At 46.4% G+C, this 12,000-nt stretch overlaps 4 protein-coding genes across 4 annotated transcripts; 1 reads left to right on the forward strand and 3 right to left on the reverse strand.

The window, feature by feature from the left end:
* Nucleotides 1–406: 406 nt before the first annotated feature.
* Nucleotides 407–3,813, reverse strand: N7479_000927 (Major facilitator superfamily domain general substrate transporter; the record flags this gene model as incomplete). Its single annotated transcript, XM_057248625.1, has 8 exons — nucleotides 407–1,782; nucleotides 2,020–2,024; nucleotides 2,089–2,356; nucleotides 2,454–2,701; nucleotides 2,768–2,929; nucleotides 2,981–3,028; nucleotides 3,093–3,503; nucleotides 3,563–3,813. The coding sequence occupies 8 exons, from the start codon at nucleotides 3,811–3,813 to the stop codon at nucleotides 407–409; spliced, it is 2,769 nt and encodes a 922-aa protein (XP_057113057.1).
* Nucleotides 3,814–4,391: 578 nt separating this feature from the next.
* On the reverse strand, nucleotides 4,392–5,599 carry N7479_000928 (glycoside hydrolase family 12 protein; the record flags this gene model as incomplete). The annotated part of the gene is made up of 4 exons (XM_057248626.1): nucleotides 4,392–4,635; nucleotides 4,700–5,115; nucleotides 5,182–5,240; nucleotides 5,308–5,599. 4 exons carry the CDS (start codon nucleotides 5,597–5,599, stop codon nucleotides 4,392–4,394), a joined length of 1,011 nt encoding a protein of 336 aa, XP_057113058.1.
* A 919-nt stretch (nucleotides 5,600–6,518) lies between these two features.
* Nucleotides 6,519–8,920, forward strand: N7479_000929 (glycosyltransferase family 2 protein; the record flags this gene model as incomplete). Its single annotated transcript, XM_057248627.1, has 3 exons — nucleotides 6,519–6,806; nucleotides 6,887–7,606; nucleotides 7,667–8,920. The coding sequence occupies 3 exons, from the start codon at nucleotides 6,519–6,521 to the stop codon at nucleotides 8,918–8,920; spliced, it is 2,262 nt and encodes a 753-aa protein (XP_057113059.1).
* A 2,132-nt stretch (nucleotides 8,921–11,052) lies between these two features.
* N7479_000930 (uncharacterized protein) lies at nucleotides 11,053–11,380 on the reverse strand (the record flags this gene model as incomplete). The annotated part of the gene is given in 3 exon segments (XM_057248628.1): nucleotides 11,053–11,208; nucleotides 11,221–11,253; nucleotides 11,363–11,380. The coding sequence occupies 3 exon segments, from the start codon at nucleotides 11,378–11,380 to the stop codon at nucleotides 11,053–11,055; spliced, it is 207 nt and encodes a 68-aa protein (XP_057113060.1).
* Nucleotides 11,381–12,000: the final 620 nt, after the last annotated feature.

Consider the following 12,000-nt stretch of genomic DNA (forward strand, 5'->3'; position numbering starts at 1 on the left):
ATCACAGAGTTAAGTTAAACCATCCCATTGAATGGTCTAATGTATCGAAGAAAAGAAACCTGCCACTAGGTTGTTGAATTAATCCTTAAATGAAGGATCTATTTATTCCAATAGATTTATACTTAACCTAAAAGGTGATTCCGATTTAGTAATGAGTCAAGTACCTTACGAAAATCCTTGGAGAAAGCTCAAATCAAAATAGCCGATCGGCTGAGGTCCATTTCCCAGTTTTGTCTGTGGAAAGGTTCTATAATTCTATACATTGTTTATACATAATGCTCGGCGTTGAGTGGGAGCATGTGGGGGGTATCTTATCTATCTATTAAAATAAAAACGTGAGTTCCCGGGTTGAATCCGGAGAACCAAGAAGATCGAAGAATCAAATGACTCAATTCGAATGAGGGGCTCAAGCTGTTGAGCCACCCGCTGTTTTGGGCGCGACGTCCTCCGCGGTGACCTGCACCTCGTGGCTGTGTTCCAATTCAGATAGAACAATCCACGTGGGGACGATGGCAAGAATCGTGATTCCGAAGTTGAGACCGATGCTGACGAAGTGGTTGGCACCACCTTCGGTTTGCATGGCCCATGCAACGGTTTGTCCCAGAGCCTCGAATCCACGTAGGATTCCGCAGTGGTAGGACAAAGATGAGAGGTCGGTACTATACTGACCAACCAGCCAGTAGAGGAATTGCTGGAAGGCTTGGCCACCGAAGGTCCAGAAGAAGATAAGTGCGTATCCCTTGTTGAAGCCGCTTGTGAACCAGTCGAACATCGGGGGCTCGGGTGCGTCGTAGTACTGCTTCTGCAGGACGGTAGCCCAGATCCAAGTGCCGATGATTATGGTAATGATGGAGCAGAAAGCAATTCTAGCGCGGGTCTTGATGAAGATGGTTTGGCGATCAAGCAGAGAGGCTAGGATGAACGAAGACGCGATTCCGGCGAAGTTGGTGAGGAACGATGAGAATGCGCGAGACCGGACGGTGAAGTAAGTGGTCAGGAATGTGCTCTGGAAGCCATTGTAGAAGTAGCTGATAAAGAAAGCTGGGAGGAGGAGGAGGACCCGGCGAGTGAAAATGAGAGCAACGGCAGCCTTGAATTCTTTGGCCCAAGTTTCTTTCTTGTTCACAATCACAAGAGAGTGGTCCTTGCGCTGGACTTTCTCGGCGGGACTGAGAAAGAGCGAAATCGGCAGACCGAGACACATGATGACAATGAAGACGATGTAAGTCGCAGCGCTGACCGTTCCCTTGTTAGAAGACTGTGCATTCAGTCCCAAACTGATTGCACCGCCAATGATCGGACCGGAACACTTGGCGGTCTGCCAGATAGCAAGGTAGAAAGCGCGCTCCTTAGGACTGGGGTATCCAATGATAATAGCGGCCTCGGCAGCCCAGAAAAATCCAGCTGAGATACCGCACAGCGCGGAGCCGAAGAGCAGGAACCATGTCGTGGGGTGGTAGTTATTAGTGTACAGACCGGCACCGTAGATCGGGTAACCGATCGCACCGAGGATCAACCCGTACCGAAGACCGATTCGGTTGTTAATTGCGCCAGCGGCGACGCAAACAACTGCAAATAATCCATAGACCAGAGCGTTCGCCGCGGAGACAGCATAGGGTTCGGCTGCACCACCTGCTCCGAGGTTGTTCAATGCATCCCACATACCAGGGGCGGTGAAGGAGACACCACTAGCAATGGCAATTTGGAAAGGGATGGAACGGTACCAAGATGGCCGAGACCCGATATTTTGAGAGTCATCGTGGATTTGCTCAGAAGCAACTTCTGGTTCAATTGGAGGGGCCATAGTAAATGTATTCCCTCAATAGTCTATACAGAAACAATTAAAAAGAAGAAGGAATAGGTGAAGATATATTTTCAAAAAAATATTAAGGTGGATCCCCACAATGTCGTGCTTGATGCCAAGATATTTTGAACCTTGGAAGACGCCAGAGCCCCCATTTTAATCAGGTTCCCAAGGTCATGACTGGTTATAACTGGCTTTGGCGCCTCGGGGCTTACCAACCCTATAAAAGGGCATTGCTTGACATACTAGAGTTCCAGGTCATGGGTTTTTTTTGATATACTCACACAGTAGAACCCAATTGCTCTTTTCGCGCATCCCGATATACGAGAAAGGTGATCAAGCCAACACTCAAGAGTTGTGCGATAGTAGTGGCCAGATTTGAGATGAATCCCGTTCGAAAATTTGGGGCAGAACTAGCCGGATACTGAAATATCTGTGTCCACGCGGCCATGGCTTGGCCGATCGCGTTCATACTTGCCGTGACAATGGCGCGTTCTTCAGCATCCTTGGCCATGGTGATACTCGCCCAACTCATAGTGAGCGGACTAATTGCTGTAACATGAGTCAATATCGCCACTTTTTAATATGAGAAATAAAGATATGACAAATAAGATCAAGGTCTAGGTATGAATATTCGGAATCCACATACCTCCTTCAAATCCAGTGAGAATGAACCCCACCAGCCGCCCCGTCTCCCCAACGTTATAGGCAACGAGCAAAATAACCCCAACCAGAACGGGAATGCTGGTCACCACGGAGGGAATCCAGAAATTTCGTAGGCGATCCGCGGTAACGCCCGCTACTAGCGCGGCTACGACGGACAGTGCCGTTGCGATTGTCGGTAAAGTGTTCACCCGTGAGACGGAGTAGATTTCTGGTTTAGCCTTCAGATATAGACTAAAGGGCGTCGAGTATGGTGTGAAATTCTGGTCCATTAAGGTCCAATGCACGACAAAGACATACCAATGCCATCGCCCGAAGACTCGCTTGAAGATGGCCCGTGAGACTTTTAGTTCGCTTGGCGCTGTTAGTCCTGCCAGACGAATGTTGGCAATATCATGCTCGGTGGCTGTTAGAAACCGTGGCCTTGATCGGTGAGGAACATCTGGGAAAATGATATATCCTCTGGTCTGTGTTAGGTGAACAAGTGAAATCTTAGGTTAGGATATAACTTACACAATGCAAATGGGAATTGTAATAATAGTGCAAATAATGAACAACCATCTGCCAACGGGTTAGTGCCAAGAACATCCAAGTTTTTTACATCATTAGAATCAGATAAAGTTACCTCCACCCAGCTAATCCATGCCTCCCCTCTAAATTTGTATAAGCAGCAGCCTGCAAATAGCCCGCGAACATAGTCCCAAGTGGTGAAGCAACAAAGAAAAGCGCAACTCGACGTGTCACCTCGCCGGGCTTATACCACGACCCGATGACATAAATGACACCGGTGAAGGAGCAAGATTCACAGATCCCGATGAAGAAGCGCATTGCGTATATAGTATTCAGGTTCTGTGCCCAAGCACAACCGAATGTGAAGAGTCCCCATCCGATTTCTAGGGTCGGTAGCGCAATGTTGATACGCGTGCGAGTTAGCCAGTAGCAGGCCGGGATCATGGAGGTGCAATACGAAGCCCAAAATATCGCCGTTATGTAGTTCAATTCATTGCCGTGCAGCTTGAGGTCTTCTTTCATGCCTCTATGATAGGTTGTTAGTAATCGAGGTTGTCTGCTAGAGTGGGTGTATTTCCGACATACGATACATAAGCATTGGTGATTGCCTGCTGGTCAAGGTATTTGGTGAAGAATGAAAGGCAACCAAAGACTAGGATCATGATATCCAGTTTGAGGACTAGCTTCTTCTCCTGGTGTGCCATGTCCTTTGGATACCATTTGGCATACGTAAGAAATCGGAGCCATAGTCCATCTTGTGGACCTGGGTTGGAACGGATTTCATGATCGGATACTTCGTGGATCGATTTGGTATCAGTTGCATGTAGATTTTCCATTTTTGAGTAGTTAGGTTTCTTGAAGCTCGTATGGGACAGCTGAAAGCGATAATCCAGGAATCACCCAATATCTATATAATAGTGATCATCTATTGGGAGTATCCTCTGGTTTTTCTAGCATGTTGTATTTGGTTAGATACAAGCAGATAATGGAAGATGGAGGATGCGAGGATTATGGCGCCTGATGGCGCCTGATGGTGTCATCTGTCCCTGCACCTGCTGCTTCATCTTGCAGAGATATCACGAATCCCCGAGTCTGGCCGAGTCTGACATAAATTCTCATTATGGCTAACCTCGGGAAATCAACAGCTTATCTTGAAGGATGGAGTATCATAATTTACAAGTAAATTTGAAAAAAAAAAAAAAAAAAAAAAGTGTCATGATTAGTTCTTATTTGCAGTCGAATCCTTGGCAAATGACAAGGGTGGAGTAGCTGGGCTTGAGTATCGAAGGTAAAGAAAATGAAGAAGTTTGAGAACTGACATGATGTGTAACGCTTGATGTGTATCGATGTGAAAGGAAAAACAAACCCCCAAAAATAAATGCTTATAATCATACAATGTACACTTCCTTCATCCTCAACTCTTAATGTCGATCTTGTACTGCTCAGCCCAGAATGTGACATTGTTGTTCACAGAGTAAACTTCCGTTCCGAAACTGAGACTGCCAAGGAAGTCGTCTTTGGCTGGGTAATCATCTCCTTCCAAGTTGTAGAGATCGGTGATGAGAGGATAAATGTCTCCAGTGAACCTCTCGAGCACCGTTTCCGGGACCCAGGACAAAACCTGCTGCCCATTGTCATTTTTACCGGTGTAAAGTGTGCTGATGAAGTTACATGTCAGCGTATGTTGGGATATGTTAGGTGCAAGTTCAAGTCTCAACTCACAAGTTCGTTCCTTCCAAGGTCCGGTTGATTCCCGGATGTCCCCATCCATGGGGCTGGGCCTCCTCGTTTGACATCCAGAACCAAACCATCACCTCAAAGTTCGCCTCAGATGCATTCGTAGCTTTGTCGGAATCGGCATCCAAGAACATATCAATGGCGACGTTGGTAGCAAGGTTTTCATTCGCCAACGCTTGGACATCTGTTGACTCGGCAGGCTTGTCACCCACTCCGTATGTCCAATGCAGGTCAACATTCAATTCCGAGATCTTATCCATCTGCTTTGGCAAGACGTTGTCGACGCGAATATTCGGGTATCCATGGACAGGCATAGTTGGAGGGCCATGGTCGTACTGCCAGGTGATGGAGAACTCGGGAGCAGTCTGGGCTGCATAAGTCTGGTTGACGAACGTCGTGATCTAAATCAAGATGTCATGTCAGTAGCCCCCTCAGTAAGAGTGAAGGTGGGTATGTTCATTGCGTACATTCATGCAGAGCCCATTTCCAGTCGAGTCTGCTGTCACACCCCACTGATTGGGATTCACTACAATCTCGGTCAGTCATCGTTGATGAATTAACAGCATCTACGCTGGTAATTCGAGGGTACTCACGGGTATATTGTTCTGTTTTCGACGGCGGGGTGATTCCATAAGAGAGATCGCAGTACAGAGTGTGTTGCACGCCGTTGTTGGTGATCGTGTGGTGACCACCGCCGCCACCGCCAGTACTGTCGCCGCCGTTGCCTTTTCCAGGATTGGTGCTATCATCATTATCCCCGGTGAATAGAGGCTTCTGACCATTAGCAGCTCTATGGGCATCAATGCCCATGAGAGCTCCTACGCTCCCCCCAACTGGGATAGCTATAAGGATCGCATTGACCAACAGTCCTACTCCGAAGACCATGACCAAGAGCAAGAAGGGTATGGTGTTTAAAAAAAAAGATGAAATAAGTGATAGATGGAAAATGAATAAGCAAGTTCGAAGATGAGATTAAAGGGGAACAAAAAGGGAGCAAATTGAACGAATAGCAAAGACGAAATTCTCGGTATCACCACGTAAGAAGGATAAAAATGCATTAGGTTAGCGTTAAGGAAAGATCGGGAAAGACCACCCAAGTCTTGATAAGCAAAGACTAAGTGGGTATTTACGTAGTTTAGTGTGGTGTCATATAGTACTTTGTATGTAATATAGTGTCTCGGGATTTCAGGTACAAATCAGGTAATAGATCAGGTACCCGATAAAAAAGAAACTTTGGATTGTATCTATCGTATGGTATGATTGGTTCGATTAGGTGGCAATCTGAGAAAAATTACTTTAGAATTAAAATTTCTTTGTAATATTACTGAAATATACAAATTTGTTTTTTTTCAAAATATCATATTTTATGTACAAAGGATGTACATATGTATGTACCTCCATGGCTTGATGCAACCAGAAAAATACTGAAAAAAAAGGAATGAAAAAAAAAACAAATCAGACAAATTGCGTAAGAAAACCACCGTTTGAAGTGAAACATTTTTGAAAAAAAAAAAAGAGAAAAAAACGGAAAGCTATTTTTGCTCGCGGCTCCGGCCCAAAGCGGCCATGCAACTCGGTCCTTGGCGTGCACTAGTCTCAGGGCTTAACCATCTGGTCCCTTAGAAGATCGCTGGTACCGTATTCCGACCATAACTGAGGAATGTGACCTTTTTCTCTTCCATCCTTCCATACCAGTCTTTGGGCTGATCACACTCGTTTTCAAACGATTTCCAACGTTTTCAAGATCCCACATTCTTGACTTACCTTTTTTGATCTTTACATAATCTATAATTTCTGTCTCAAAATGGATAGACGTTATGGTCATGAGGACCAAGATGAAAAAGTAGAACTGGATACCTATCGAGGCTACCATTCAAACAACAGCTTCGAACATCCAGAGCCTTTTGTGCCCCCAGGAATCTCTGCAAGGCCTCTTACTCCTATCAGACCAGGTCATTTCCCTACCGACGAGTACGGCCAACCTGTTTGGCTTCAACCCACCGCTCGCATGTCGGGTACCTCCGATTCCTTCAACAATTCATCCTGGAACTCACAAACCCCATATGATTCCCGGTCGGGCTCACCAAGTCTAGTTAGTACACTACTCTCTTTATTCTCTTTGTTCCCCGGTATAGTTCGCAGCCTAACGAGTCCTTCTTCCCCCCCGTACAGTACCAAAACCATGGAGTGCAAGAAAGTCATCAGAGTCTTGCCCCCTTAGTGACCTCACCTGCTTCTCCAGGATTCGAAAAGGACTGGGTCAAATCTGGATCAATTGCTCGCATTCACGACCGTGATGATGTGGATACATGGAAAGGATGGAAAAGATGGGTGTTTGCCCTGGTACCGTTTCTCACATTTGCCAACACTGGAATCTACTTGTTCTACCTTGGTCTGAGAATCGCCTGCATTATTATGGCTCAGAATATTGAAGGGGTCTCATATGCGGGAGCTTGGGTCTTTGTGGCCATCGAAATTACTGTTGCCATCCCCTCCCTCATGCACAACTGCTGGACTATGATGGCTTTGAAGAAGAGAGGCCGTGCCAAGCTGAGATTGACCGGTAATGAATGTCCTACAGTCGATGTCTTTATTACTTGCTGTGGAGAGGATGATGAAGTCGTTCTCGATACCGTCCGTGGTGCGTGTGATCAGGATTACCCCCGCGAGATGATGAGAGTTATCATCCTAGATGATGCCAAGTCTGCCACCCTCGAGGCTGCCTGCAACCAACTTGCCTTGAATCATCCCAATATCATTTACATGGCTCGTGAAAAGATTCCCGGAAAGCCCCATCACTTTAAGGCGGGTAACTTGAACTACGGTTTGGAGCAAGTCAACCTATTGCCCGGAGGTGCCGGCCAGTTCATGGCCGCCCTAGATGCTGATATGGTAAATTACAAATATTCCAGCCCATCTTGAAATTGAAATTTGTGTACTAACAATCCGCAGATTCCCGAACAAGAGTGGCTTCGTGCGATTGTTCCCCACTTGCTGGTGGATCCCAAGATGGCCCTTGCATGCCCGCCGCAACTTTTCTACAACACCCCTGCATCCGATCCGCTAGCCCAGAGTCTGGATTTCTTCGTTCATGTTATTGAGCCGATCAAGGATGCACTTGGTGTGGCCTGGTGCACTGGATCCGGTTATGTCGTTCGACGCGAGGCTCTCGAAGAGATTGGCAACTTCCCGCTTGGTTCCTTGGCTGAAGATGTCGCGACCTCAACGCTTATGCTTGGCAAAGGATGGAGAACCGCATACATCCACGAACCTCTTCAATTTGGTACCGTGCCGGAAGACTTTGGTGGACATCTCAAGCAACGTACACGATGGGCCATCGGAACCGTCGACACGGCCGCTAAGCTGAAGTTCTGCCTCTGGGGTGACGCCGTTCGAGAGATGACCGCCGCTCAACGCTTTTCTGGCTTCCTCTATGCAACTCTCAGTGTCTACACACTCCTGCTAACCGCTTCCCTCTTCGCCATTCCGATTATCCTCTTGTGGGGTAAGCGCCTTGTCGCCTTCGCGACTGAGGAGCAACTTCGCTGGCTGATCTGGGCATGCTTTGCCGCAACCATATCCAACCGTCTCTGTGAAATGGCCCTATTCATCCCAGCTGGCTACCATACCGGCCAACGAGGCTCCCGCTACCAACTTTGGATGTCGCCGTACATCGCTCTCTGCATTGTGCGTGCCTTCTTATTGCCCACCTGGCTGGGTGGCCAAGCCCAAGCCTTCAAGCCAACAGGTTCTCTGGGCTCGGCTCTGAATGAGCGCGATGCAAAGAATTCCAGGAATATGTTCGTCCGCCTACGTGTGATCCTGTTCAACTACATGGCCAGTTTCCACCTTGCCTTCGTCTACGTCACCCTCGTCGGAGTTGTCATCTCCTCTTACCGCTGCTTTGCCCAGAACTCCGGCTTTAGAGATATCATCCTCTGTCTCATTACCCACGCTTTCTGGCCCCCGCTTACCTTCCTTTTCATCTGCACTTCGCTGTGGACCCCTGTCTCCTATGCGATCGACCCGCCCAGAATGCCAGAACGCGAGGAACTCCTGACACGAGACCCTAAAACTGGCGTCGCACATCCGACGAAGAAGAGCAAAAAGATCGCCTTCGGTGGCCAGGCTGCTTGGTTCGAGCTCGAATACACGGTTGCCACCGTAGCGACAATTTTGGTATTTGTCTACTCATTTATGTTCTAATTTTCATGACTTTCCCAAATGCGTTTTTTTTTGGGAAATGTGTCTGCATAGCTAACGTGTCACATGCTTCTCTTCCAATCCATTTTTCTCGCGTTATATGTACCTATCTACGGAGTCGGTGTTCAACTTTGTGCCTCTCAGGTGTACAACGTACTATAGTACTGTATATTTGGTCATTATTATACATAAAATACATATTTTTTGATCAACTACGAAAAAAAAACAAAAAAAAAACAAAGTGATCCCCATCTTCCTGGGGCTGTGTACATATTTCGTACATAAATAGTCGGTGATAACAGCACGGAGTACGGAGTACATACATATCCCGTAGCTCTCAACCAATCGCCTGGTCTAAGCGCTTTTAGTTCGGACCAAGGCGGATATGTTGCCTGGGTTATTTTATTTCTGACACCAAATTTGTAATTTCTGCATTGAGGCCTGATACGCCCCCTAATTTGTGTCAAAAGATTGTTTTGCCTTGCTTGATTTCTTATCTAGCGTCACTGATCGCCAGTGCCTTTTTGATGCAATTTTATCGGACATGTTCATTGGTTTTATATTATCGAAATCAATGACACCGCTGTTCTGGTGACGTTGCTTGGCCTAGAACTTATGCAGGGACATAAGCTTAGAAAGCTTGAGGTGAACTGGGGTTTTCGAAGTTGAGACCAGATACGGACTCCGAACGGAGTAATAACTTGGACTTCTATTATATATCATTTGGAAAAGACAAGGGTCTGTTACTAGCTCAGACGTTAGCAATATTACAACATTTGTACAAGAAAATGCCTAAAAACCCTTTCTTTTCAGTTTTAGTGCTTCTTGCTTTCTGATCACTATGTACAGAGTATACCAGAGTACTCCGTTAAGTATTCTAACTTGATCACGTGCCATTATATAATTTACGTGATCAACCTTTCAAGGAATTCCAATATGGAATCTCAGTGGTATTGAAACTCTCTAAAATCTAACAAGAATTTTCACAGACATCACTAACGGTAATATGTACTTACGTATGGCGACCATTTCAATGGTCACATTGTTTTCAGGAAATACATACATATGTACCCTATATTCAACCACATCCTCCACTCCCGAGGTCGGTATTCGACACTTTATTTAACCTAGAAATTTTGAGGATACTATCAATGGTCTTGTCAGGGTTTCCGCACATACTATATTCAGCGTAATCGCCTTGATCAGAGTATTTACTTCGGCGTCCCTGTGCTGCAGCTGCACCTGCAGCTGCAACGGAATCTCCCATGATACAAAAAATATATGGGCACATTCTGCTGTCAGACTGTCGCATTACTTGCACCTGATCCACAAAATGATAGAAATTTTGACTATCAAGAGCCCGGTCCGAGATTGCACCTAGGCGATGATTTGTATGGGATCACACATCCAGAAATCCCAGGTGAGAGATCACTATAACCTTCCTTTACAGCACAGCCTGTAGAAAGGCTTGAAATAGAGACACTACTCGTAGACCTACGCGACAGCAATTTCATTCCCTGAAGATGGTCGAAGAGCTTGGCTTGCTTTTTTGTCGTCGTGTCTAATCGCGGCAACATTTGGAATCACCGCCTGCATCGGTATTTTCCAGTCTCACTGGCAGCTGTATCAACTATCGATGCACAGCTCGCAGGATACAGCGTGGATCTCATCGAAATATTTCTGACTCCTATCCCTTGGCGTGCAGGTCGGGCCGCTTTTCGACCAGTATGAACCACGAGCGTTGACATCCATAAGCTCAATGGGGTGTGTTTTGTACTTGCTGCTCCTGGATCAATATACAAATTATTGGCACTTCCCCCTATGTTTCGGGGTTGTGGGTGGGATTAATGGTGCAATTATTACCACGGTTGTGCTATCGCTAATATCTCATTGGTTCAATGCTAGGCGAGACCTGGCCACTGGAATTACATTCACGGGGACCAGCCTTGAAGGCATAGTGTTTCCAATCGCCCTGAGCTCTATATGAAAGCATATATCTTGGGCATGGTCGACGAGGTTGTTAGCTCTGTATGAGTTTATACTGCTGCTGGTTGGGAACTTGCGCGAGGCCGATTACCAGTACAGAAACACGGAGATATCATAAATGTATAGTGGTTCAAGGACTCGAGGTTTCCCTAGACAACTACTAGGACCTCATGTATCCAGATCCCGTATGTAATAGTCTGGAGGTTGCTACGGGCATCAACGCTCACGCCAAAGGCCTGCATAGATTTCAGCACAACATCTGTCACCATCAAGACCTTTTCCTCTTCAAGCCGGCGGGCAACAAGCTACAAACTTACGGGCATTCTATTCTCCATTTTGGCGTCATTTATCTTTTAGAAGGTTGAGTTAGTTATGATTGGGCTAGAGGAATAAAACAGCCTTCGCACTCACAGTCGCATTGCACTTGGGTGTCGATCTCACTCAGCGGGCGGTGCTCACGGTATACTGCGTCAACATTTTGAACAGGAGAACGCCGACTTGCTAATGCTCTACTGGATCCAACTGTAAAATTTCATGCCCAGCAGTTCTGAGCCTTTCCATAGTCTCTCTCAAGGCGCGTGCAACAGGCGGAGTCGGGGTGACTACACCGCCGTGCCATAAAATGGCTAGTTTCAGGTGCTTCTTTGGTTCGATGAATCTCCATGGAATCGGAATGCACTTTGGATCATGGAACTATAGCTGTTGGTATATTATTGTCTTGGAGTAGAAGGCTATTTCCTCGAGGGTTCTGGCCAACGGACCATTCATGCTATTCGTGGCTTCTTGGCCAATTAACCCCGAGCAGGCTCGATCATGAGGGAATCGGCCGAAGGCTGGGGATGATCACTGTTGAGTCTGTGTTGACATCCATCGATTTTCCAATGTATGTACTCTGTGTCTATGTAGCTACCTAGATAGGTACTCTGTAGCCCGAACAACCTCATAAAAGTGCTCAAACAGGAAACCCCATCCGCCATAGTTATATGTACTATTTTTCGGTTGGACTCCTAATATCCAAGGGTTTTTCCTCCCCGAAACATCTTGTTCATTGTCAAATGAGTCTTTCGGAATCTTTTTAATTTAAGGTTCAATGGAGG

Source organism: Penicillium vulpinum (assembly GCF_028829585.1).
Source record: "Penicillium vulpinum strain IBT 29486 chromosome Unknown utg000001l_segment0_segment0, whole genome shotgun sequence".
Classification (NCBI taxonomy): Eukaryota; Fungi; Ascomycota; class Eurotiomycetes; order Eurotiales; family Aspergillaceae; genus Penicillium; species Penicillium vulpinum.